Source organism: Centropristis striata, chromosome 21, assembly GCF_030273125.1.
Source record: "Centropristis striata isolate RG_2023a ecotype Rhode Island chromosome 21, C.striata_1.0, whole genome shotgun sequence".
Lineage (NCBI taxonomy): Eukaryota > Metazoa > Chordata > Actinopteri > Perciformes > Serranidae > Centropristis > Centropristis striata.
Window position 1 is genome coordinate 31,436,207 of NC_081537.1, and position 27,937 is coordinate 31,464,143.

The 27,937-nt window shown below is 36.4% G+C and overlaps 1 protein-coding gene across 1 annotated transcript in view; it reads right to left on the bottom strand.

Annotated features, from left to right (window-relative positions):
- Positions 1–27,937, bottom strand: part of usp22 (ubiquitin specific peptidase 22) — a 63,579-nt gene continuing 35,642 nt past the window's right edge. The window contains exons 5-13 of the mRNA XM_059324630.1: positions 22,484–22,650; positions 20,935–21,082; positions 17,514–17,616; positions 10,387–10,545; positions 8,298–8,424; positions 8,121–8,212; positions 5,912–5,974; positions 3,275–3,424; positions 1–3,198 (exon numbers count right to left, since the gene is read on the bottom strand). Coding sequence (XP_059180613.1) covers positions 3,156–3,198; positions 3,275–3,424; positions 5,912–5,974; positions 8,121–8,212; positions 8,298–8,424; positions 10,387–10,545; positions 17,514–17,616; positions 20,935–21,082; positions 22,484–22,650 — 1,052 coding nt within the window. The 3' untranslated portion in view covers positions 1–3,155. The remainder of the gene's footprint in view (positions 3,199–3,274; positions 3,425–5,911; positions 5,975–8,120; positions 8,213–8,297; positions 8,425–10,386; positions 10,546–17,513; positions 17,617–20,934; positions 21,083–22,483; positions 22,651–27,937) is intronic.

Here is a 27,937-nt window from a genome sequence, read left to right on the forward strand (position 1 = left end):
TTTACCTGAAACAGCATCACGAGAACGTATCTTGAACATGGAGAATATGCTTCTGTAAAACATTTGACAATTTCTAGTCAAATAAACCTATAATCCACCTGTTTCAAACGTTATCGTGCGATCAAATCGGAGTTATCAGCAGTTATCATTCCCATAACTATGGGCAGGTAGGGGTTGGCTCCACCTTCTGTAAGGTGCAGTAGGTTGTTACCAGCCCATTAAACGGCTAAAAAGTAAGCAGGTAAATTTAGTTAAAAGGCTGTGGTTTTGCTAGCTTTATGCTATACAAGTTATTTTCTAAGGTTAGGGCAATGGCTCCTGATTAGGCGTGATGAAATATAATTTAAAAAGTTAAATAAATGGATGTAAATGCCAAAGAGAAGTAGTTATGAGGACAGTAAAGTACTGGATGTGACATAGTTACATAAAATAACATAATTTACTTGTGTTATCACATGGTGCTCTAACAGGGCGCCACAGGAATGAGTTCTTAAATCATTTAGCATCGTTAGCATTTTAGCACCATTGGGTCTATCCTGTCAAACTCAATGAGGACTTTGAATGGGTTTGTGGTTAGATGCCTGGAATAAGGTCTGTTGTTAACACAAGCTTAAGAAATGTTTTGTTGTACGACAAAAAATATGTTAGCAAAAACTCTCTTTTTTTTATGTGTCCTTAAAAAGGTGGTTGCTAACAAGTGGCTAACTGAGACTACAGGGGTTTGGGGGAATTAAACATCATCATGCCAGACACAGATGGGAACTCTCTCACTAGTCCACCTCACAGCCTTTAGTCGTGTTTTTCAGTGCTTTTGCAAACTCTTGTATATTGTAAATTATGTTAATAAACAATTTATTAAGCTACGGTTTCGCTAGCTTGTCAAAATGGCTGGTTAGCTTGTCGGAGAGCGTCTAAACGTTCAAGTCATGCGACTGTGGTGTAGTTAGCTATAGCATAATGTTAGCTTTTTACTTTTGTCAGCTGAATTAACACCCTCGAGTCACAGAGCCACATTTTGATTTTTCTTGTCCATCTGTTTTTTTGTTGTTGCTAAATACGTGTATTTCCTCAGCCCTTTGATGCAGAATCAAGTAATGTACATTCTTTTTTTCAGGACAACCGGTACTGTCAGAATATGGCTTCTGCAGTAATGTCACATATATGTATCAAAAGTTATACAACCCAGAAGACAAATGAAAAATAAAACCGAAATTTTATTCTACAGAAATGTACGCTGCAAACATCATAAAAATGGTGTTCACTTGTGAAGATTATCCTGCTGAAGAAAATGTGTACGCATCAGAAACGTGTTTGCCCCAGAGCTTATTTTCGAAACTGGTCTCACAGGAATCCGTGGAATAGCCACGGATTTGCTTAACTCAAAATCCGTGGAATAGCCACGGAATCACTCAAATTTCCGTGAAACTGACACGGATTTTGCTACAATGCAAGTTAATGACAGTCATATCCCGTGGCTATTCCATGGATATTTTTTCCTTTTGGTTTGTTCCAAGTCACGTGACTTTCAAGGTCCCAGCGTTCAGAACAAAAAACATGGCGGACAGTTCTCTCGTTTTTAGTGAAAAAAATCAATATTTTGCATAAAAATGGATTTTGATCACATTTCTAGCGAGAAATATATGTTTTATTTTCTAAATATTCACTCAGTGAATGTACATAATCACTTTGTATGTTGGAATAGCCACGGGATATGACTGTCATTAACTTGCATTGTAGCGAAATCCGTGTCAGTTTCACGGAAATTTGAGTGATTCTGTGGCTATTCCATGGATTTTGAGTTAAGCAAATTCGTGGCTATTTCACGGATTCCTGTGAGACCATGTTGTATTTTCTGCAATGATCTAAAATCCTATGCAAAAATCCCATGGTTGAATTTTCAATAGACCCCATGGTGATGCTAAAAAGGTTTGCTGTCTATATAGCAGGCCATTAAATGGGCTGATAACAACCTACTGGACCTGCTAGACGCTGAAGTAGACCCCTAGTTGCCAAAACTTGTGGAATGATATCTGCTGATTTGCGCCCATTTGATGTCATCCGAATCAGGTGAATTAAACAGGAGAATGAAAAGAAAGCTGCTATATCAGCAGATCATGGATGTTATCAGCGCTATTTTGCTTTTGTGTGCACAAAAAACATGATTGACGGCACAATGTAACACAGACAAACAATGTGAGAGTTCAGGGAGAATGCAAAACCGTAAACAAACGATTTAATTACAGTATGTATAAAAATATAATGTGTAATTTTATTCCCCCCCGTGACTGTTGGAAGCAGCATGAGAGGCAGTAAATAACAGACAATGCTTCCTAATAGTATCTGACTGACAACTACAAACTCACGAGAAATGAATGGAATTAACTGTCTCTCTATACAATGTTCGTAATAATACTATTAGTCAGGTGATTTTTTTTTTTTTTACCCCACTTTTTGCATTCGGAAAAACAAAAATGCATAATAAGACAACTTCCGTCCTTGAAATATTTGGTCATTTGGAGGAGTGTGGTTGTGTCAGACAAGTGTGCTTGTGTCCAGGAAGTTGCCAGTTTAGGTAAAAAGCGAATGAAAAATTATTCGCCGAAGCAGAGCCTCCGTGGAAGGCTGCGATTCCACACGTTTTCGCCTTCAGGTGGTGCTAAATGCAGCTGTGCGAGCATGAAAAATGGTGAAGAACAGCATTTGTGATCAAGTAAACCATCCCCACATGAAGTCAGGTTAAAACAAACCTTCTGCCCTTCTGTCTGTATCTGAGAAAGAGAATAAAATAGGGATTTGACTGGAGTAATTTCTTCATACAGCAGATTATTACAGCTGCTGTCTTCACGTAAAGTGAAACACTTTTTATGCAATGTTCCTCCAGGGCCCATACAAATCTCCCTTTCAAACGTCTTTGCATTGTGTGTGGTTCTTGCACTTTGCTGCACAGCAGACAGTTTCTTTCTTGAATGTCGTACAGTGGAACTAGATTAGTATGTAGTAAGGGAGGTTCCATGTTAGAGTGAGAGTTGCGAGTGATTCAGGTAGGCTTGTGTTCCTGTTTCCGTGCCTCTCTCACCACCGCGTTACCTTTTCCCATGCAACTAATCCTCGGATCAACCCTCGTCTCCTCCTGCAGGCTGCGCTGGTGGAGGGAGCTACTCGTACTCCAGGAACTGTTTGTGGTAAAACAAAAGGTACCTGAGGAGATAAAAGTACCATGAGGTCACAATGCAGCATCACCAATAAGGGAGCAGAAGTGTGTTAGTCAGCTCACCCTTCACTATCCAGGACGTCCTTGATGCTGGCCTTGGTGATGATGGCATCGTCACATTTGAACCACTGGTCCTTGTGCTGACGGATGAAGGTGGTGTAATGGCCGCTTTCTAGTGTCCCCTGGTGGTTCACCACTGCAAATAGACTATACCTGAAACAGACAAGAAAAAAGAGAGAAAGACGAGGCTGCAACAAGAGGGCTGTTTCCACGACCGGGCTGGTCTCACTCGCCGAAACGGCCCTAATTTTTTTTTTTTTTTATTAAACTTTTTATTTGAAGAAAAACAAAACAGCACATACATGTTGCTCTACATCTTGTAAACATGTCAAGTCTTTTCATCAAAACATAAAAAGAAATAAATGGTTTTAAAGAATAAAAATAATATAAATAAAATCAAAATCACATCCTTGCAAAATCATTTAAACTCTATCACAATACTCTTACAAAGACATACTTATACCTAAATTGATAGGCAACTTGAAAATCTGAAAAAAAATAAAATAAAGATAATAATGATAATTCGAAAATCATAATAACAGCCTTAATAATAGTGAGTTTATCTGCCCCATGTAAACCTTCCTTCAGCCATGTTTTCCTCTGCAAACAGAACCTTATCATGGGCTGATAACATTGATGACAAGAGCAACATCAACTCAAATGATAATACTAGTATATTAAATAAAGATAGTTTGCTACATACATGTATAGCCCTGACTAATACTAGTATAGTTATTGAAACAGAAACAAAAACAAAAACAAAAAAAAAACAGAACCAGATGAGTGGAGTCAAGAACTCGAGAGGGGGTTTATCACTTTAACCAGTATCTTGCATCTAAGTTGTTAGTTTGTCCAGCTTTCCCAATTACTTTCAAATTTGAAACGCCCCGAATTTGAATAATAATAATAATTTGTGGGGACTTTTTTCGTCCCTGTCGAAGAGCAGGGTCTTTTTCCTCCCCTGAAAACAGCCTGGTTGCTGTTAGAGATTAATAAAATTAGCAATGGTATGCATTATGACCTTTAGTAAAAATGCTGCTTAGAGGTGTATTTGGCGGGACATGGAACACACATTTTATATGCCAGGCACAGCACACAAAAATAAGGAGTATCAACAGAAAGGACATACTGATAGCTCTTTGCACATCGCCACATTATTTGAGGGAAAGCAGATAAAAACTGAAGCACTCTTTGTGCTCCAATTCAAGGCCACGGGCCCAGGTGGAGACAGGCACTGGGTGGAGACAGGCACTGACCAACACTAGACAAGATACAGTAGTGTGCTGTTAGCTGTTTTCCTTCCACAGGGCGCTGACCGGAAGCTGAAGCACCAAGAGGCTAGGACTAGCCTGCGTGCCTACGTAATGGGCGGGCCAAGTCTAAACCATGGTGCTGCCCCAACAGTTTTGACCAATCAGATAGTCGCACATTCATATTATAAAACTCTGTGTAAAAGTAAGTTAGGCATCCTTTTCTGGCAGGTGCTTACAGCTAGCTGCTTAGCAGCCTGTGATTTCTGAACAGAGAAGGTCGATGTACATCATTTACTCTTTCATTACTGTCTTAAATAAATAGTCAAAAGGATTTTACTGTCCTCTTATCTGTTCTGCAAAAAAAACGAACTCTAACATTACTGATTGGATAGATCACTAAGCGGGATGTGACGTAGTACCCGACAACAACACACGCCATTTGTAAAAGCAGGCGAAGCAGTGTTCCCAACTTAGCGACTTTATTGCTAAATTTAGCGAATTTTCAGACCCCCTTAGTGACTATTTTTCCAGAAAGCGACTGGAGACAAATCCAGCGACTTACTCGTTAGCTCTGTAGCAGTACAGTGGGTATGTGCTGCTGCTACAGGCCCCCGTGGCTCGTTAAGAAGAGTAAAAACGAGTCGAATCGGCACAGTCCTCCTGCAGCAGTCTCTCCCAGCTGCAGAGCCGGAGGGGATGTTAACCCCTTAGCGTCCAGTCTGCAAATTGCTAATAAGCTAACATTTAGCTCTGTAGCAGTACAGTGTGTATGTGCTGCTGCTGCAGGAGGTGTTCACTTAGCGATCTCTGTTTGTTTTGTTTAGACTCTGTGCATAATTAGCCATGCTGCTTTCAGCTGCTGACGTTGTGCACAGTTAGCGACGGTGAAAACCAAACGTCACCTCCAGAGTCTCTAAATCCCTCTGGGGGCTAACTTGTAATGGAGACACGCAGAGTAAGAGGATTTTTGAGAGGGTGTGGCCTGAGACTTTCCCAGTGGACACTTTCCCCCCTAGTGGAAACACAGCTAAGGTGTCTCTTGAAACTGGATTCTTAATATAAATGCCATCTATGATGCTGTTAGATTGCTGCTAGACTGGCCTCCCTTTGTGTGCTGCAAACAGGCCAGTACATTTTTTGACTGTGGTGAAAATGCTGTTTTTGCAAAGCTGAACTATGGATTGAAGCAGAATATTTAATAGACTAAAAGTTTCAAGGTTTGAACTATTCAGTACAGCCCTAACAGACAGTAAAACACAGCTAACATCTCGTTACAAGTATTTCAGGAGAAGCTACATGTATTTCAAATTCAACTAAGCTAACAGAAAAACAGCTTAGATAAAGACCACAAATACAGATCCTGGTTTACTATAGAAATGTGCCTTACTTGTTGTCATTGTTGAAGGGGTCCACAGTCTGCTGGTACTGTCCGTTCATCCTGCTCTCTTTACTGAAACACACATCAGAACAAAGTGAGTCACCACAACACCAGCTGTCTACTAACAACAGTACGCATTTACTGCAGTGACACTTCCTGTTCCTCCTCCATCATGCTTTTATTTTTATTTATTTAACTCTATTATAACTTTTTTTTCCCAACTAAGGGTGTAAATTGCAGGTTTCATCAAGACACAAAATTAGATAAATTCATTGGGCAACGGTAAAATATTGGCCGATATCACAAAGTCTGCTGCAGTACGGGTTTTATTTAGTTTGATTCAGGTGCCAGCGATCATATGCCCACTGAACACAACCTGTTACATTTATATCAACTCACAAAAACAACTAAAATACGATTTTACCATTGTATTTCTGAGCTCTTCCAGATATTTAAAAAAAACTCAATCCATTCTTTTTTAATACACAGAACAAAAATGGACCTCCTGTTCACTATTTAGTGCCACATTGCATTGAAGTCGAGATGTTTTTATGGGTTAACTTAAAGAGCCTGTGATGATCTTTCAATTATGAACATAGATCATTCCCAAGACTGGTTCTATCCGTGTGCTCAGTTTACTTCTCAAAACAAAACAGAGGGATTGTCAAAATAAAACCGTAGATTAAAGACGAAGAAGAAGATTTTGCATCGATGTTTGAGCGTTGCATCGATTGCAGTTGGATCATTCACAGTTTAATTTGATATATTCATCTATATCAGGGGTCGGCAACCTTTACTAACAAAAGAGCCATTGTTGGCCAAATAAGAGAAAAATTGTCGGAATTGAGCCGCAAACCTTATTAAGAATGAAAATAAAATAGCCGACTAAGTCTAAATTAGTCTACCAACATGATACATTGGTCAAAAGGAGCATTTATTAATGTGATTTTGGAGATTGGAATCAAAAGTTAGCCTAGCTAGGGAAACTCAAAACTAGACTTGAAGTTGGCAAAATGTAAAGGTTAAGGCTTTTTAAGATTTTTGTAAGCTTTGATGCACATTTTAGTTGACTAGTATGTTTAAAAATAATGCTTTTTACAACTGAAGAATACTAATTTGGGCTTTGGGGCTGCACCAATGGTAACTGAAAATTAAAATGTAAATATATGTATTTTTTTCACAGCAACAGGGAGCTACTGCAGATGGCCTGGAGAGCCACATGAGGCTCTGGAGTCGCAGGTTGTCGACCCCTGGTCTATATCGATGGATTGTTCCACCCCTACTACCAACACCAACCTAGTTCTTTTGCTGGGCTGGTGTTGGTTTTGCAGTTGGTTCAACTTGAGAACAGTCTCAGAACCTGTTTGCTTTTCCCCAGGAAGGAGAGCCACGTCATTACGTCCCTGTATACTTCGCTGCTTACCCACGAAATCTAGCGGCAACTTCAAGCATGACAACAATGGCGGACCACACCGTCTCTCTACAAATGTTACTCCTGGCTTTGCGAGCCTACATTTGCATCCAAACACCACTGCTTTGATTTCCCATCCTTAGTGAACACAACATTTTTTTGGTCAATATAATCCACCCCCAGTCCCTGACGTAACCGCTACCTGGTTTGAGACCAGCAAAGAGTTATTGCAACTCTTGAACCAGTTTTCCTGGCAGAGTCGGTTCTTTGGTGGTCGAAATGTGATGAACTGGTTTGAGATTAGCCAGCGTCTCCGAACAGGCCTTGAACTGTCTTGGTCCAAAAGGCTTATTAGTATACTACTGGGTACATATACTAGTGGTCGACCGATATGGGTTTTTTAAGGCTGATGGCGATATCGATTATTCTGACATCAGTCTTAACCGATCCCTGATACGTGCTGCCGATTATTTTGGGCCGATTTTTTTGGGCCGATTCTTGAAGCCGATATTGCCTTTTCTCCCTCCATTTACATGATAAAAAATTACACCATGATAACAAATGTTACACAAGTCTCAATTTATACAAAAAAGAAACATTTATTAACAAAACAAACAAACATATGAACAGTTGGATATCAAACAATGTGTATGTTGTTCTAGGCCTGGAGGTGGTGGCGCCTCAGATGATCCACATATTTGATGTGTTTTTATTTTTTCCGGTATCAGCAGCAGGCCGATGCAAGTAAAAAACGCAAATATCGACCTCTAACATATATGGGTTCAGATATATGAGTTCTGTGCTCACCTGGAGGCCATGAAGGGGGTCATGTCCAGCTCCAACGGGAAGGAGACATAAGTTGTGATCTTCCGCCGTAGTTTGGCTGAATGCTCAAACCTCTGAAAGCGAACAAGGAAACACGTTTTTAAAAAAACGATCTGATAACCGATATCCCCTTCATCAGCAGTCAAACCAAACTCTTACTTTGAGGTGAAAGCAGGCCACGATGGGCAGCTTCTTCATGGTCAGCTGCTTGGTGGACTCCTGGTAACTATGGCAACCGCTGCACTTGATCTTAGCACTGCTGCCGAGGTGCTCTGGCCTGGTGAACCTAGACAAGGGAGGATGAGATTTAGAGCATGTGTGTGTGTGTGTGTGTGTGTGTGTGCGTGTTTGTGCTTTTATCGATGATGCTGCTCCCTGAAGTCTCTGCTCCAGCGAATTTGGGAATAACAGGGATTAGTTTTTTGAGAAGTTGGTTTATGTGTTAGTTTTTGCTCTCTAAAGGGATTTAGTTTCCATTTAACACACAAAAGACGTAACTTATCAAAAAACTAGAATGACTGGAAAGTCATTCTTCATACAAGTGTTTTGGGTTTCCACTAGAACATGCTTTAATGTACAAAAAACACTTTATTTTACTCATACTGCCCAATGCCTGAAAAAAGCCAAATATCTTCAGATTGGTCATGGTTTCCATGGTTTTCAACATCTAGTACAAAGGTGGTAAAAGCACAGAATAAAGTGGTTTTTGTACATGCAATTGCACTGTAATAGAGTTCCATGAAAAATCACCAATAAAAGCTTCAAAACCAAAAACTACACAATTAAACATGTTCCAACAGCAACAGAAAAACAACAACAAAAAAATAACCCAATAATATGTCATAGTAGTAACATTTAAACAACATAGATGCCACAAGGAAGATCTGTTCTTTGATGAAGATGCATTTTATTGCCAAGAACGATGCCCGTATTTAAGTGACAATAAAGAACAAACTAAACAGATTACGGTAGGTTAGCCATGAAATTCATACCAACATTTTCACACTTTTTCTTATTTCTACACCATATGAAAGCAGCTATAATGCCGTTTCTCTAAATGAAAATGAAAGTGAAAAACATTTTGTGTATCCTGTGTGACTAGATTCATCTCTAAACCACAATGGGTTCCTCCTTGGCCAAGGCTACGCCCTTTCACCAAGTTTCACTACGTTTACTTTAACCCTTTGATGCACAACATGGGTCTAAAGTGACACGGCAGAGTTTTTATGTTCTATATCTTTGCAATAAATTATTTTCATCATTCAGTTTTCCAGGTTTTCCTCAATTAGTTTGTTTTTGATCATCACATACCCTAATTTTTATGTTTTCCTTTATTCATTTTTGAATAAAATCCCTTTTTGTGTCACTATCCTCCTAATGCACAACATGGGTCAAAAATGATCAAAATTCATTCTTTAGCTAAGTATCTTGCTAAGCTAACTACTGAGCTAACTTCTAGGCTAAGTATCTTGCCAAGTTAAATACTTAGCTAAAAATGTAGCCTTCTTTTCCCAAGTACTGATAATGTAATAATTCCCCAATATTGTAATAATTTAACAGCAGACCACCCATTACTTGGGTTCAAGTGGTGATACTGTGTATCAACTCTAGCTCCAGAGCTCTAGCGCCACCAACAGGTCAAAGTTGAAGGTTTATTAACTTTTGACCCGTTCATCCGTTTTTCACAAACGATGTATCACTGGAACCCTTGGGCCAATCCCAGCTCAATGCATCCTCAATGGGGTTTTTCGGCCATATTGGATTTTCCGCCATCTTTGATTTGATCAAAAACCTTTAAAATGCCTCTCTTATCACAAATTTTGTCTAATCTTCTCTAAACTTGGTCCAGATGATCATCAGGTCCAGATGATTATCAGGACTTGAGAAATGAAGGTTAATCTGATAATGTAATAACCTCCCATTAATGTTATACTTTATTACATTATTGGTAAAAAGTGTATTACATTATTGGGAAATGCACTTTATTACATTATCGGGAAGTTATTACATTATCAGGTTTTATTACATTTTCAATGGACTCAAGTGCAGATTTTTATTACATTATCGGGGTTATTACATTATCGGGAATTTATTACATTATCAGGTTCTACAAGCCCTTTGTTTAGAACAAAACCTGCCATTGTGTTTTGCTGTAGATGACCCTGTCTGATGTACGTGTTCTGTGTGTATAATTATATGTTTTATTTTGTTACTGAAAAATCAATAAAAAAGTTTTTTTTAAAGTTACCTGCGCAGACAGTCTGTGAGTGTTGTGGCTCCAGTGGTGTGACTCTCTCCGTTAAGTGCTGACCCGTCTCCTCCGGGGCTGAGAGGCCAGAACGGGGTGGAGGAGCCTGGCAGGTCCAGGCTGATGTCCCAGAACGGGTCTATGGTTGTGGAAACACCACTATGAGGAAGATAGAGAGACACACAAGATGGCGAGTGAGTATGAGCAGATGAAAATGCTGCAGGACTTTGTAGCTTTCCTTTATTCAGACAGACATTTAAGTGAGAGGGAGACAAAAGAGGGAGGCCATCAACTAGTTGGCATGGTGGCTCAGACCCTGGCACTCCTAATGTTGGCAGCTGAGCTCGTTCATCTGGACTGTGAAGATAACACTCCTTTTTTTTTTTTTAAATATTATTTTTTGGGTGTTTTTCATGCTTTTTTATTGAAAGTGACAGATAGAAAGGGGGTGACAGAGGGGAGGAGCACAGGCCGGACTCGAACCCGGCTCCGCCACAGCAAGGACTTGGCCTTAATGGTAACGTTCTACCAGTGGGAGCCACCGGGACGCCCAAGATAACACTCCTGAGCATCATTCAGAGATGCATGCTGCAGCTTAGCGCTGGCAGCAAAGGATACTGGAAACGATAGCGGCTGATAGCATTAGCGACCTGAGAAAATGTGGGTGGGGACCAACGTTCCTAAAGAATCCCTTTGTCACCGTCAATCTTGACTTTAAAGAGCTTATCTGGTGCAGGGCTGCAGGGGGTTGGAGGCTGTTCCAGCTCATGTTGTGCGCGAGGCGTAGCTCGGCAGTCTGTCACGGGGCTAACGCACAAAAACACCCTGCATGTCCTCCACATGCACACAGAAAGCCCTCATCCTGGACTCAAACTCACAAGCTTCTTGCTTGTGACAGAAACTCCTTGCACAACTATAGCACTAGAGGGTCCAGTAACGGTCAGCTTGAAGTGCCTCACCCAAGAACAAAGGCCTTATCGCCATCTTTTACACTACCGGTCAAAAGTTTTAGAACACCCCAATTTTTCCATTTTTTTATTCAAATTCAAGCAGTTCAAGTCAAATGAACAGCTTGAAAGGGTACAAAGGTAAGTGGTGAACTGCCAGAGGTAAATAAAAAAAGGTAAGCTTAACCAAAACTGAAAAATAATGTACATTTCAGAATTATACAAGTAGGCCTTTTTCAGGGAACAAGAAATGGGTTAACAACTTAACTCTATGGAGTCTTGGGCTATTTTGTCCATTTTTTAATCCTTTTCATGTCTTTGTAAGTCATTTTGTGTCTTTTTTTGGTCATTTTGTGTCTTTTGGTGTCTTTTTTTTTGTCATTTTGTATCTTTTTTTGGTCATTTTGTGTCTTTTGGTGTCTTTTTTTTGTCATTTTGTGTCTTTTATTAGTCCTTTAGTCCAACATAAAATGTGATTTTGAATCTTTTTTTTTACTTTCAAAACACTATCATGCTCAATAAAGAATTTTAAATGTTGCATCCATTTCAGAGTACACTGAGACATTAAACTGCATCATTTTCAATTAAATTCTGGAAAAGTTGGTGTGTTCTAAAACTTTTGACCAGTAGTGTATCTATAGAGCATTTACCCTGTGGAATAATCTGCCTCACTACCTCTGTTGCACTGAAAGTAAACAGGTATTTAAAAAGAAACTGAAATGTTATTTTATACAAGCTGTACATTTTTAAATGTTGTTCTTACCTTTTCCTACCCTTTTTAGGTTTATAGTGATTGACCTTGCCTGTAAATGTTTGATATATTGAGAATATGTATTTCTGTATATTCTGTGTTGTTCCTGTGGACCCCAGGAAGACTAGCTGGTTACTAAGGTACCAGCTAATGGGGATCCTTAATAAATAAACAAATAAACAGTGTTGTTCAGCGAGCCACCACCCTGGTCCCCACAGTCACTGGATCGTCCCACATGGTACATAGGTGCCGACTTCACTACACTGACTTCTGCCCTCAGAGCTCAAAGCTAAAGTCTCATGCTAACTGAGCTTTTAGCTGCTAATTTGAATGTGAGCCGTCCCTTGCGGCAGTTTGACCAGCCATTTTTTGGCCCCGTCAAAGAGCAGCGCCATTTTTCTCCCCTGAAAAAAGCCTGGTTGCTGATTGGTTAGAGTGCTAATCGGGATGTGATGTAGTATTCAATGCCACAAAAAACATTTATAACCCTCTGGGGTCTATGATGGTGGCGTCCTGAACAGATCATGTGACGTTTAACAAAAAAAAACTAGGTCAGATGGAGCGCTACTACCAACTTCACTCCAAAGTTCAGACTTGAAACATTCTCCCAGTTTTTGTTTGACATTCCTGGTCATGTAAAACCAAAGATATGATAGTTTTAGTTTGATAGAACAGAAATATTTGAGCGTTGCTGTAGCTATCTGTGTCATTTCGCACATAGTTTGTTTTGAAGAGTTGCAGCTAACAAGGAAAAAAATGCCTACAATTATACATGTTTTTATGGGACTTTTTGTATATAGTTTAATTATATTTAAATTTTACTATTTTATATGTTTAGATTTGTATCTAAGTTCATCAAGCATATTTGTGTTTTTTATTGTGAGAACACAGTGCAACGACAAAGATGGACCAGTTGATTATTTCTGTAGTCCGAACCAAGACGACAAACTTCATTATTCTATTTAACCTGAACAAAACAAGTGCGTACCCGATCCAATCCTTGAGGAACCTCAATACAATTGAAACATATACACTACCGGAAAAAGTTTTAGAACACCCCAATTTTTCCAGTTTTTTATTTTTTACTTTTCCGACAGTCAACACTGGTCGTCAAAGTAAATATAAACGCTGTGCGCTCACAGAAAGTGGAGTTTGCTACATCGCAAAATAAATGCTGCCCTTTAAAAAAAAAAAAAAAAAAAAAAAAAAATGTTTGTTTTATTTATTTAGGATATTTAAACTTAAAATTACAATTACAATGGTAAAAAACACTGAGAAATAAAAGTGTATTGTATTTGAAAGGGTGTGCATTATTATGATATATTATCATGTTGACAATAATATCGTTTATCGGCAATAATTTGTGGGACAATATATCGTCCAGCAAAATTTGTTTTCGTCCCAGGCCTACACGTGAGCAATAAAATCCAACAGGATTGGCTGAAATACACGTGTGGAAGGTACGCCTCCACACAGAAGAACTGACAGAAAACAGCGACAGAGAGGCCGACCACAGTATTATAATGCACTTCAGGGCAAAGGCAATGATTTAGAGTTAAAGCCAAGGGTCTAAGCTTTCACATTTATTTTATTTCATAGTTCTATCTGCTAGAGGCTGAGAAATAAATGATTTAGGAAACATTCTGTGCAGTTTTTCAGATGGTTTGGGAGGTTGTTTTGAAACAATGCTTACATTTTACAGGGAGTTTTTGTGAAGTTAGCGATTCTGGTTGACAGCGCATGAATGTTTTCAGTGCCCTCAGTCATTGATGGCTCCCTAAATTGGCAGTTTTTCTTTTACTTTTAGTTAGTTTGAATGATATTTTCTCAGATTTTAGGGCTCAATTTAACTCAGAGAAACTGTCAGAGGGTGGAAATCTCTGCTCTAAAATAACTCCATACTGGTTTCACCATAAGGTCCACTTAGTCATTTTGTTTGCATCCAGAAACACACTGGCAATGTTATTATGTTGTTAATTAAAAAGTGAGCCACATTTTGATGGTATAAATCAAGGTTATTATAGTTAACGAAAACTAACAAAATTACAAAAACTAGAATTGAAAAAACATTTTCTTTAACTGAAATGAAAATAAAAACGAGACTTTATAAAAAACGATAACCAACTGAAAATGTATTTTGTGGTTACAAAACTAACTAAAATTATAGTGAAAACGTTCTTAGTTTTCGTCTTTGTCAACTTTTTTCATACGTCAACCTTTTTGGTTGATATGAAATCTATTTCATCTATCTGGTTTTATGACTTAATAAACTTATTGGGGCTGAGATGGATCAGACAAAGGAAATAAAGGAAACATTTATTGTGACCTTATTGAATATGGCACCCAACACATACCCCATTACAAAACAACTAAAACTAACACTAAAACTAAGCATTTTCCAAAAACTAAAAACTAATTTAAACTAGCAAACTCACTCTTAAAACTAACTAAAACTAACTGAATTTGAAAACAAAAATGGGCAACGAAATTAAAACTAAAACTAATGAAAAATCAAAAACTGTTATAACCTTGGCCCTAAATAAGTTGGCAGTTTTTCTTTTTCTTTTACTTAGTTTGAATGATATTTTCTCAGATTTTAGGGCTCAACCTAACTCAGAGAAACTGAGGATGGGAATCTGCTCCAAAATAACTTCATACTGGTTTCACCATAAGGTCCACTTAGTCATTTTGTTTGCATCCAGAAACACACTGGCCTCATGTTGTTATTACATTATTATGTTGTTAATTAAAAAGTGAGCCACATTTTGATGGTATAAATACTCTGTCAGGTACTGTACTGTCCTACAAAGTCTAACTGCAGTAACTACACAAAGGGTAAAACTGAGAAAAAAACTGCTTTAACGTGTTTTAACTGGCCAGCCAAATGAGTGATATGACACTTATTTCTACATGTATTGATGATGTCATTTTTATGCTAAAAAAATCATGATGATTTATTTGACCTTGGACCCCCAAAATGTAGTTACTGCACTCTGGTTTTGCTGTAAAAGGTTCTAATAGTAAAGCAGAAACACAGTGCAGTAACTACAATGTTGTCTTCTTTCAGCTTTTATATTTAGTTTTCAGTGAATAAACATTTTCAAATTGATTTTGTTATCAGTGTATTTAAAAATGTGCCTATTTTTAGACTTAATATTACAAAGAAATGTTATATTTTTGTCCTAATATCATTTTCTCACTTTTTTACTTCATCACTATCTAGATAATAATTTCCCTTATAAATAAACTTATAATTTCTATCATTTTTATGTTTAAATTAGTATATATATCCAAAGCAGACTGTGGTAAGTGCAATTACTGCTTTGGTTTTGAGTTGGATTTTGTGGTTTTTATATCATTATTTCTCTGAAATAAATCAAAATTGAAATCTAAAACTTTGTCACAAGATTAAACAGACATCAAGGAGCTCATTTTTAGTTATAACTCAATTTTGACCAAAAATGTAGTTACTGCAGTTAGACATTTCTTGCATATCAGAGAATGAAGCCTTTCTTTGACCACCAGGTGGAACTAGAGATCGACTTTACAGACTGTATGCAATGAAAGGTTTTACTGTTGCTGCAGTGTAGCAGTTTAGTGTGTTGTTGATGGTGCACTATGTGAAAGCTGGAGGAGAGGGTGGTGTCACCTCAGGGCACGGCCAGGGAATCAGACAGTTATGATCCGGGACGGTGAGAAGATAAATGTGTCATTTCTGAGTTTGGTCAAGACAGTAAAAGTCAGACATACTGTAACACAATGCAGCTGTACATGCATGCTCCTTTTTTTTCTTTTTTTTAATTTATTTATATGTGTGTATGTGTATATATATATAATATTAATATATATATATATATATTTTTTTTTTAAATATATATATCTTTTAAATTCTATTTACATTTTAGTAGTATTGCTTTCTCTGCTTAATAATGATACATAATATTTATTATCATATATTAATACTTAACTGCTAGATCTAGAACTGAAACACGCACGTGCACGCACACACACACACACACACACACACAATGTAGCTGTACATGCATGCTCCTTTTTTATTTTAATTTTTTATTCATATTATATTTTTATAATATATTATATATGGTGATAATAATGATAATATATATATATATATATATATATATATATATTTATTTATTTTTGTTGTTATTTTTTTAAAAATTCTATTTACATTTTAGTAGTATTGCTTTCTCTGCCTAATAATGATAAATAATATTTATTATCATATATTAATACTTAACTACTAGATGTAGAACTGAAACATACATGCATGCACACACACACACACACACACACACACACACACACACACACACAGTAACACAATGTAGCTGTACATGCATGCTCCTTTTTTCTTTTAATTTTTTATTCATATTATATTTTTATAATATATTATATATGGTGATAATAATGATAATATATATATATATATATATATATAATTTTTTTTTGTTATTTTTTTTAATTCTATTTACATTTTAGTAGTATTGCTTTCTCTGCCTAATAATGATACATAATATTTATTATCATATATTAATACTTAACTGCTAGATGTATAACTGAAACACACACACACACACACACACACACACACACAGTAACACAATGTAGCTGTACATGCATGCTCCTTTTTTATTTTAATTTTTTATTCATATTATATTTTTATAATATATTATATATGGTGATAATAATAATAATATATATATATATATATTTTTTTTTTAGTTATTATTTTTTTAATTCTATTTACATTTTAGTAGTATTGCCTTCTCTGCCTAATAATGATACATAATATTTATTATCATATATTAATACTTAACTGCTAGATCTATAACTGAAACACGCACATGCACACACACACACACACACACACACACACACTGTAACACAATGTAGCTGTACATGCATGCTCCTTTTTTATTTTTATTTTTTATTTATATTATATATATATATAATATTATGTATATATATTATATATGGTGATAATAATGATAATATATATATATATAATTTTTTTTGTTATTTTTTTTTTAATTCTATTTACATTTTAGTAGTATTGCTTTCTCTGCCTAATAATGATACATAATATTTATTATCATATATTAATACTTAACTGCTAGATGTATAACTGAAACACACACACACACACACACACACACACACACACACACACACACACACATTTTGTCGTTGTTTAATATTCACTCCCTATCTGTCCATATCACTGTATTGTATTATTGCACAATAAAAAACAACAAAACAACAACAATGTCGCTGTAGAGTGAGACAGTGCTGTAGAGAACAAGTGCATGTCTTTGTTCTATTAAGCTTTAATCTCTTCCTCCGGTCTCCAGCGAGGCCCTTTGTGCTGTTTTCTGTGGAGGAACCTCACACACCAGCGCACTTACTGGCAGACTTGACAGGTGACGTCAGACTGCAGGCCCCCTGTGAAGATTTGGTCGATGATGCAGTTACAGTGGTTGGGGTTGTTGGCTTTCTTCCCGTTGTCGTCTGTGTGGATACAAACACACACACACACACACACACACACACACACACACACACACACACACACACACACACACACAGTCACTAAAAGCAGTGCTGTGTGACTTCACAGCCACCCTCTCTGCTTCTAAACCGCAGAGAGAGATGCAGATCCCAGAGATCAGCTCTGAGGCTCTCCACCTCTCTGTCAGTCAGCATCTCTCTCTCCTCTTTTCATCCTCTCAGCTCCACTCATCCACTCATCCACCCAGCTCTCCTCCTGTTTGCACTCAGCTCAAAGCCCCCTCTCTGTCATTCTTCCCTCTTCCTCTGTCCTTGCCTCCTTCGCATCAACCTCTCTCGTTTTGTTTTTTCAGCTTCTGTTGAGTCTTCTCTAGTGGTGTTTGCATATTTATTAGAGCCGGGACTTTAACGGCTGAAACTCATCCAGTGAGAAACGTTCCGCGGTGCAAAAATAAGTGCGATTAAAATGTGTCCATTTTTTTAACGCGTTAATTTTTGTGTAATTGATCAATCTTAATTAACACGTTAAAGTCCCGGCCCTCATAAAAATAATATTTAAAATAAATGTAGCCATTCATTAATTGAGCATATGTGACATTGATTGATATGTCTGTTGTAATCTGCTTCTTTATTTACTTATCTTTGTGGTTAATTCCCCAAATTAATTTACTTTCTATCTAATTTTACCTTTTCAGTTATTGATTTATTTTTGTATTTTTTTAAAGTCATTTTAATAGTATGTTAAATGCAGAATGTATAATAAATGCATAAATAAATACAATTAAAGGTTATTAAATACATTTAAAAATGAATAAACAAAAAGGCAAAATTAAACAAGAAATTACTTAATACAAACATAAATACAAAAATAAATAAAAGAGAAACGTTCCGCGGTGCAAAAATAAGTGCGATTAAAATGCGTAAATTTTTTTCAACAAATTTTTGTGTAATTAATTAAACTTAATTAACGAGTTAAAATTTTTTAGGCATTTTAATCGCACTTATTTTTGCACCGCAGAACGTTTCTTTTTTATTTATTTTTGTATTTATGTTTGTATTAAGTAATTTCTTGTTTAATTTTGCCTTTTTGTTTATTCATTTTTAAATGTATTTAATAACCTTTAATTGTATTTATTTATGCATTTATTATACATTCTGCATTTAACATACAATTAAAATTACTTTAAAAAAATACAAAAATAAATCAATAAATGAAAAGGTAAAATTAGATAAAAAGTAAATTAATTGGGGAATTAACCACAAAGATAAGTAAATAAAGAAGCAGATTACAACAGACATATCAATCAATGTCACATATGCTCAATTAATGAATGGCTACATTTATTTTAAATATTATTTTTATGAGGGCCGGGACTTTAACGTGTTAATTAAGATTGCTCAATTACACAAAAATGAACGCGTTAAAAAAATTGACGCATTTTAATCGCACTTATTTTTGCAGCGCGGAACGTTTCTCACTGGATGAGTTTCAGGAGGACCGATTATACTGGAGCACCAACTAGCGTTGATGAGTTGAGACAACAACAAACCACAGTGAACATGAAGGAAGAAGCTGATGAGACCTTTGGTTGGCCCCGTGGATGATGGGACATTTAGTTACTAAAAACCAACGGATGGACGGAAATTAATTTGATTTTTTTAAACCAGCTGTTGGTAAATCAACAAAGTCTATTATGGCCTCTAAAGCAGGGGTCTCAAACTCAAATTACCTGGGGGCTGCTGGAGGCAGTATCAAAATGACCAAAAAAAGACACAAAATTACAACAACAAAAAAGAGACACAAAATGACTGAAAAAAAAACACGAAATTGCTAAAAAAGACACAACATGACCAAAAAAAGACACAAAATGACTGAAAAAAACATTAAACTACTTTCAAAAAGACAGAGAATTACCACAAAAGACACAAAATTACCAAAAAGACACAAACTTATTCTAAAAAAATACACAAAATTACCCAAAAAAGTAAATAAAGGGACCTTCCACACACAACACGGTAAAGTGGCATTCATATAAAACTCACATTAAACTTTTATATCAAGGTGGGGGCCACAAAATATCATCACGAAGGCTACAATTGGCCCGCGGGCCACAAGTTTGAGACCCATGCTCTAAAGCAACAGAGATGTTTTCTAATAGTCAGGGTTTCTAATGTTCTGAATGTACTTGAAAGTATTGTGTTTTACTTCAAAAACTAAAGTATTCTAGTTTACAGAAGGTCTACCTACCTATAGGCTACCTGGATTTATGAAATGTACTATATTTATAAATATGCTATTGCTACACTTAATGGCAAAAACTGCACTGGTCTGTTGGACTTGAACAAAAATAAACAATATTTTTGTTGCTTAAGCTTATGTATTCAGTCATTATTCAATGGTATAATAAAAATCCATGTGAAAAAAATTACTTCTCACTGTTCTCAGGTCAAATATTTACAGTACAGGCCAAAAGTTTGGACACACACCTTCTCATTCAATGCGTTTTCTTTATTTTCATGACTATTGACATTGTAGATTCTCACTGAAGGCATCAAAACTATGAATGAACACATATGGAATTATGTACTTAACAAAAAAAGTGTGAAATAACTGAAAACATGTCTTGTATTTTAGATTCCTCAAAGTAACCACCCTTTGCTTACTAGAATATAAGACATGTTTTCAGTTATTTCACATTTTTTTGTTAAGTACATAATTCCACATGTGGTCATTAATAGTTTTGATGAATCTACAATGTAAATAGTCATGAAAAAAAAGGAAACGCATTGACTGAGAAGGTGTGTCCAAACTTTTGGCCTGTACTGTAAATATTTGACCTGAGAACAGTGAGAAGTCATTTTTCTCACATGGGTTTTTAGTATACCATTGAATAATGACTGAATACATAAGCTTAAGCAACAAAAATATTGTTTATTTTTGTTCAAGTCCAACAGACCAGTGCAGTTTTTGCCATTAAGTGTAGCAATAGCATATTTAGAAATATAGTACATTTCATAAATCCAGGTAGCCTAGGTAGGTAGACCTTCTGTAAACTAGAATACTTTGGTTTTTGAAGTAAAACACAATTCATTCAGTGTTCATTAATAGTTTTGATGAATTTACAATGTAAATAGTCATGAAAATAAAGGAAACGCATTGAATGAGAAGGCGTGTCCAAACTTTTGGCCTGTACTGTATATGCGATTAAAATGCGATTAATTTCGATTAATTAATCACAAAGCCTCTAATTAACTAGATTAATTTTTTTAACGGAGTCCCGGCCCTAGTATTTATGTCTGGTTTGTGTCTTGTCCAACCTTTGCAGTGTCTGTGCAGGACGTCCAGCGCTGCGATGAGGAACTCGTGGGCGTCCTGCTGCTCGTAACCAGCCAGGTGGCGGGCGTGCGTCCACACCAGGTGGAGAAGACGGAAGGGGATGTGTGGCGACCGATGGCCTGAGTAGAACTGGAGGAGGAAGGTGTGCATGATAGAGTGTTCACTGTTTGGGTTAAAGGAACTACATCTGTGTCAACATGCTTTAATCACACTGCAAAAAGGTGTTTAGTCTAAAACCAGATAAAAACACTGAATCTGAGGGAAATGATCTTGCTGCATGGACAGATAATTTCACCTGACGGCTGAAACTGTTCATCTATCCATCCATTTTCCTCCGTTTATCTGGGGCCGGGTCGCGGGGGCAGCAGGCTAAGCAGGGCATTCCAGACGTCCCTCTAAATTCAGATTATTAAATCTAGAAATAAGCATGTTGTACGCTTAAAATAAGAAATTAACTCTTAAAACAAAAATGATTTAACACTTCTAAATCTAAAGTTTTTTTTATCTTGGTAAGAACCAAATAATCATCAGGTCACTCTGCTCGGGCCAGTTCATCGCTGCTTGCGGCTTTAATTTATCTCTTTTGTACATTTTTGGTCTTTTTGGTCATTTTGTGACCAAAAGAAGATGTGAAAAATACACAAGATGGCCAAATAAAGACACAAATGACACAAAAAGACATAAAATGACCAAAAAAGAAAGACGTAAAATCACAAAAAAGACAAAAAACTGCAAAAAAAGACGCAAAAAAAACATGAAAAAAGACACAAAAAGGTGGTAAGAAACAAATAATTGTCAGCGATGAACTGGCCTGAGTGAACTGACAATTATTTGCTTCTGACCACCTTTTTGTGTCTTTTTTGCAGTTTTTTTTTTTGGCTTTTTTGTGATTTTACGTCTTTTATTTCTTTTTTGGTCATTTTATGTCTGTTTCTGTCATTTGTGTCTTTTATTGGTCATTTTGTGTATTTTTCACATCTTCTTTTGGTCACAAAATGACCAAAAAAGACAAAAAAATGTACAAAAGAGATAAATTAAAGCTGCAAGCAGCGATGAACTGGCCCGAACAGAGTGACCTGACAATTATTTGTTTCTTACCAAGGTAAAAAAAAACTTTAGATTTAGAAGTGTTAGATAATTTATCTTGTTTTAAGAGTTAATTTCTTATTTTAAGCGTACAACATGCTTATTTCTAGATTTAATAATCTTAATTTAGAGGGACGTCTGGAATGCCCTGCTTAGCCTGCTGCCCCCGCGACCCGGCCCCGGATAAACGGAGGAAAATGGATGGATTTCTAGATTTAATAATCTTAATTCAAGAAATCTTGTCAAGTGAAATTATCTGTCCATGCAGCAAGATCTGTTTATCTGGTTTTCAGACACACCTTTTTGCAGTGTATTTATATTGATATAGTGAAGTAGATTTTTAAAAAAGACCATATTTCAAAATAACTTTCCATATGTTGCATTGGGCCTCACAGCCAACCTGCCATGGCCGTGCACATACGTGTCTGATCCTTCTTCAGTTACCTCCTGGAAGAGCTGCGACATCTCACACACCAAGCAGGAGTTGCTCTGCATCTCACATTTGTGTCGGTCGGAGAGGAAGAAGTCACGCAGCAGCGGCGTGTGTGTCAGCGCCTGGACGATGCAGTTCATGAAGCATGTGTTGCCCAGGTTTATCAGACCCCGCAGGCCTGAGGGAGAACAGCAAAAAAAGGAGAAGAAAAAAAAAAACTGAAAAATAATGTACATTTCAGAATTATGCAAGTAGGCCTTTTTCAGGGAACAAGAAATGGGTTAACAACTTAACTCTATGGAGTCTTGGGCTATTTTGTCCATTTTTGAATTCTTTTCATGTCTTTGTAAGTCATTTTGTGTCTTTTTTGGTCATTTTGTGTCTTTTTTAAGTCATTTTGTGTCTTTTGGTCTCTTTTTTTTTGTCATTTTGTGTCTTTTTTTGGTCATTTTGTGTCTTTTTGTGGTCATTTTGTGTCTTTTTTTAGTCCTTTAGTCCAACATAAAATGTGATTTTGAATCTTTTTTTTATTTTCAAAACACTATCATGCTCAATTTTCCCATTTTTTATTGAAATTCAAGCAGTTCAAGTCAAATGAACAGCTTGAAAGGGTCCAAAGGTAAGTGGTGAACTGCCAGAGGTAAATAAAAAAAGGTAAGCTTAACCAAAACTGGAAAATAATGTACATTTCAGAATTATACAAGTAGGCCTTTTTCAGGGAACAAGAAATGGGTTAACAACTTAACTCTATGGAGTCTTGGGCTATTTTGTCCAGTTTTTAATTCTTTTCATGTCTTTGTAAGTCATTTTGGGTCTTTTTTGGTGTCTTTTTTTGTCATTTTGTGTCTTTTTTTGGTCATTTTGTCTTTTTTTAGTCCTTTAGTTCAACATAAAATGTGATTTTGAATCTTTTTTTTACTTTCAAAACACTATCATGCTCAATAAAGAATTTTAAATGTTGCAAATGTGCATTAATTTCAGAGTAGACTGAGACATTAAACTGCATCATTTTCAATTAAATTCTGGAAAAGTTGGTGTGTTCTAAAACTTTTGACCAGTAGTGTATATTCTAATCAGTTTGATGATCATGCTGCTGAAGTGGAGGCAGGATCGGTGCATGTTTGTACAACAAAGCGTGTTTAATAGTGAACCCATGACTTACAAACTATCTGGAATGCAGAATCAAGTTGCATTGAGTAAAATTCTAAAAATTCTAGGCAAAATTAGAGGCAGGACATAAAGAAGAGACAAAGAGAAAGGACGGGTGGAGCGGCGAGGGAGGAATAAAGAAAAAGGGAGGAGAGGGAGAGATAATTTTTCTTGGCTGCTGCAGTGGGGCATCTGAGCTGCAGTGCTGTTAACAGCAGACACACTTCGCAGTATTACCAGGACGTCCCTGAGGCAGCAGCGCTGGACCGCATGCAGGGAAACCCTCCTCACATTACAGCACACAGACAGAGGAGAGGAGAGGAGGAGGTGCAAGGGAAGGAGGGACAGAGAGAGGAGGGAAGGAAAGGATGGAGGTGGTGTTCACACAGATGAGCAGCCAGGCCTGTAATTGCCCTCACCTCAGACAGAGCCAGGGATGTTAATGGTGCTAGAGAACATGGCTGCAGGCTGCTACGAGGTGTTAAACGTATGCCAGCTCTGCTCACTCACACACTCTGCCAAACCACCGCTGCTACTCTCTCACAGTCCCTGTTGCTTCAGATATATCCTGCTATATCCTTCTAGAGGAGTTTAGTTAGAGATAGACCGATATATCGGGCCGATATTTGCGTTTTTTACTTGTATCGGCATCGGCCGATACGTGCATGTGATTGCCGATCAATCAGCCCATTTCCACAGTCTATAGAGCAGGGGTCTTAAACTCGCGGCCCGCGGGCCAATTGCGGCCCTTGTGACGATATTTTGTGGCCCCCACCTTGATATGAAAGTTTAATGTGAGTTTTATATGAATGGCACTTTACCGTGTTGTGTGTGGAAGGTCCCTTTAATTACTTATTTTTTAAATTATTTTGTATCTTTTTTGTTAATTCTGTGTCTTTTTCGGTAATTTTGTGTCTTTTTAAAAATAATTTTGTGTCTTTTTTTGGTAATTTTGTGTCGTTTTTAGTAATTTTGTGTCTTTTTTAATAATTTTGTGTCTTTTTTGGTAATTATGTCTTTTTTGTGTCATTTTTGAATAATTTTGTGTCTTTGTTGGTAATTATGTGTCTATTTTGGTAATTTTGTGTCTTTTTTTGGTAATTTTGTTTCTTTTAAATAATTTTGTCTTTTTTGGTAATTATGTGTCTTCTTTTGATCATTTTGTGTCCTTTTTTAGTAATTTTGTGTCTTTTTTTTGGTCATTTTGATACTGCCTCCAGCGGCCCCCAGGTAATTTGAGTTTGAGACCCCTGCTATAGACACTTTTAAAAAAGGACTTAAAACATTCCTTTTTAGCAAAACCTTTGGTTCCTCCCATCTAGATGGTTTTTAGATTATGGATGTATGTTTTCTGTTTTTAGCAGTTTTTTCCCCTTTTTTTAAAATCCTTTTTATAATTAGACTGTTATGTTTTTAACCTGTAGCACTTTGAGATTTCCTGTAGTGTAAAGTGCATTACAAATAAAATGTATTATTATTATTATTATTCACTGAGCCAACAGCAGGCAAGGCTCGGTGCAACATCTCCAGTCTCTGGTGAGCTGCTGCTGATACCAGAAAAAAGAAAAACACATCAAATATGTGGATCATCTGAGGCGCCACCACCTCCAGGCCTAGAACAACATACACACTGTTTGATATCCAACTGGTAATACGTTTTGTTAAAAAATGTTTCTTTTTTTTGTTTAAATTGAGACTTGTGTAACATTTGTTATCATTGTGTCATTTTCATCATGTAAATGGAGGGAGAAAAGGCAATATCGGCTTCAAGAATCGGCCCAAAAAAATCAGCAGCACATATCATGGATCGGTTAAGACTGATGTCAAAATAATCAGTATCGGCCTTAAAAAACCATATCGGTCAACCACTAATTTTAGTATTGTCTTACTTTTAATATGAAGTAGGGAAGCAACTAATGAATATTTTCTTTACCAATTAACGCTTCAAAAATTATATTTTTCTAAGTCAGAAAAATTATCACCAGTACTTAGAGTGGGACTAGGACTTCAACTTTAATAGAGAGAAAATCTTAGCTTACCCCTCTCCCTTCAAAATAAAAGTATGAACCTGAAAGTGAACATACAACCTGATCGCAAAAAGTTATGTGAAATGACCACAACTTCTAAAAGCACTTCTTAAAAATAAGTCATTATAAAAGACAGTTTAAACAGTAAATAAATGTATGTAAATGCCAGAAGTGGAGTAGTTACGAGGGGCAGTGAGCCACATACATTATGTAAACAACGCAAATAACATTACATAAGTTACGTTTAAAAAAACAGCATAATTCGCAAACTCGTGAGCCACTGAAGTCACGTAAAAAAAAAAAGTTATGTAAAAAGTTGTTTACTTTTGTTTTCACATGGGACATGAACCCCGTTCCCATGCCTTTACACTAATAATAATGTTCAGTTTTGATTAGCACTGTCAGTGAGTTATTCATTTAACTGCATCTTGTCAACAGTATCAACAAAATCTGAAAAGCTACTATCTTTGTTTACCCATTTAGGCTTTAAAAACGCCTGGAAAAAATGCCTGTAAAACCTCTGATTGGTGATTTTAGAATTAGCCCCTAATCTGAAGTTTTTCTGGAAATTCAACAGAAGTGTTAACTCTTCCTACTAAATAAGTATTTGAGAGCTTATACGTGTGGCTTTCATTAGAAGTTGGGTTTATTTGTCCAAACCTTCAATCAAGTTTTTAAAAAAAATCAACATGTTGCATTGTGACACTCCCACATATATTCTGATGCATTTCATTGGCCAAGAGACCGAAAATAGGTGGAAAAAACTACAAATAATACAAAATGACATATCTGCCTTCCCAGCTTTAATGGTAGAATAACGCAACAGCGCCTCCGGTTTCAATGGTAGAAATGCGGTAATGCTTTTCCAGCTTTACCCTCTGGAGTCCATCTATTTATTGAAAATACACGTTTTATTTACAGTAATAACTTCCTTTATATATGATATGTAGACAAGCTGAGAAAGCCAGTTGAAAGTTCAATCATAGGAGCTTTCACAGTGTGCCATTTATGTTTCTAGACCATTTTTAAAATGTGAATTTTTTTTCTACAATGAAAACTATTACTGTTTTTAATTTACATGGAAATACAAATACAAAAAGTTTTGTAGTTTTCTCATTTTTTATTTTTTTCTGCTGTTTTTGTGTATATAAATGGCTAAAAAATGGCACATTTCCATAGACACCTGTGTCTTTTGTTTGTATTTTGGGTTCCTGGCAGCTTTAAACTTTGTTAATTAAAATAAAATGCAAAATCTGACTGATAGCCAAGTTTGTGTCAAGAAAAAGGAGCCATGCATGTGATGTAAGGACAGACTGAAAGATGCTGAACACAGACAGAAACGAATGCACAGGAAGTTGACAAATTTGAACCAAAATCTCCTGGACTTCAGAGGTTTAAATGGGTTAACCCATTAAGGCCTAAAGCGCCTGGAAAAAAATGCCTGGAAAACCTCTGGGCGATTTTCAAATGACCCCCTAAAACCTGAAGGTTTTCTGGAAATTCAACACCTACTAAATAATAGATTTTTCAGCCTCTGTAGCAGATAAAAATGAAATTCAAAAAGTATTTGAGAGCTTATACCCGTGGCTTTAACGCAAAGTTGAGTTTATTTGTCCAAACCTTCAATAAAGTTTTTTTAAAAATTAACAAACTCACCAAATGTTACATTTGTCCGAATAAAAATCCTATGCATAATACTAATACATGCCCATTAGCAAGATGCAAACATGATATGACCACTGGAAGAAATAGACATAGTTCTCATTAGCCTACTGTAATAAAAAAATAATAACTATCATAATAATAATAATAATAAATAATAATAATACATTTTATATATTGCACTTTTCAGGGTACTCAACGACGCATAAAGTAATAAGACATAACCAGTCATGATTTCTTATATCATCATCACAATCAATTATTATTATTATTAATATTAATATATTATTAATAATATTATTATTATCTCCAGATGGCCACAAATCTGTCTGTTCTTCGGTGAAAATATGTCATCTAAAAACATATTCCTCATCCATAAATCCCGGTCGATTGGTTCCGAGGGTTCAAAGTCCAGATCAGCAATAAAATCATTGGTGCTGTTTTCATCAGATCTCTTCCGTCACTTCCTGCTGAGCTCCTCCGCTATAGTCGTCTTCAGCCATGATTTATAAGTTCTGGAAAAGTCCCATGATGCATTGCGACACTCGCACATGTATTCTGATGGATTTCATTGGCCAGGGGACCGAAAATAGGTGGAAAAAAATACAAATACTACAAAATGACGTA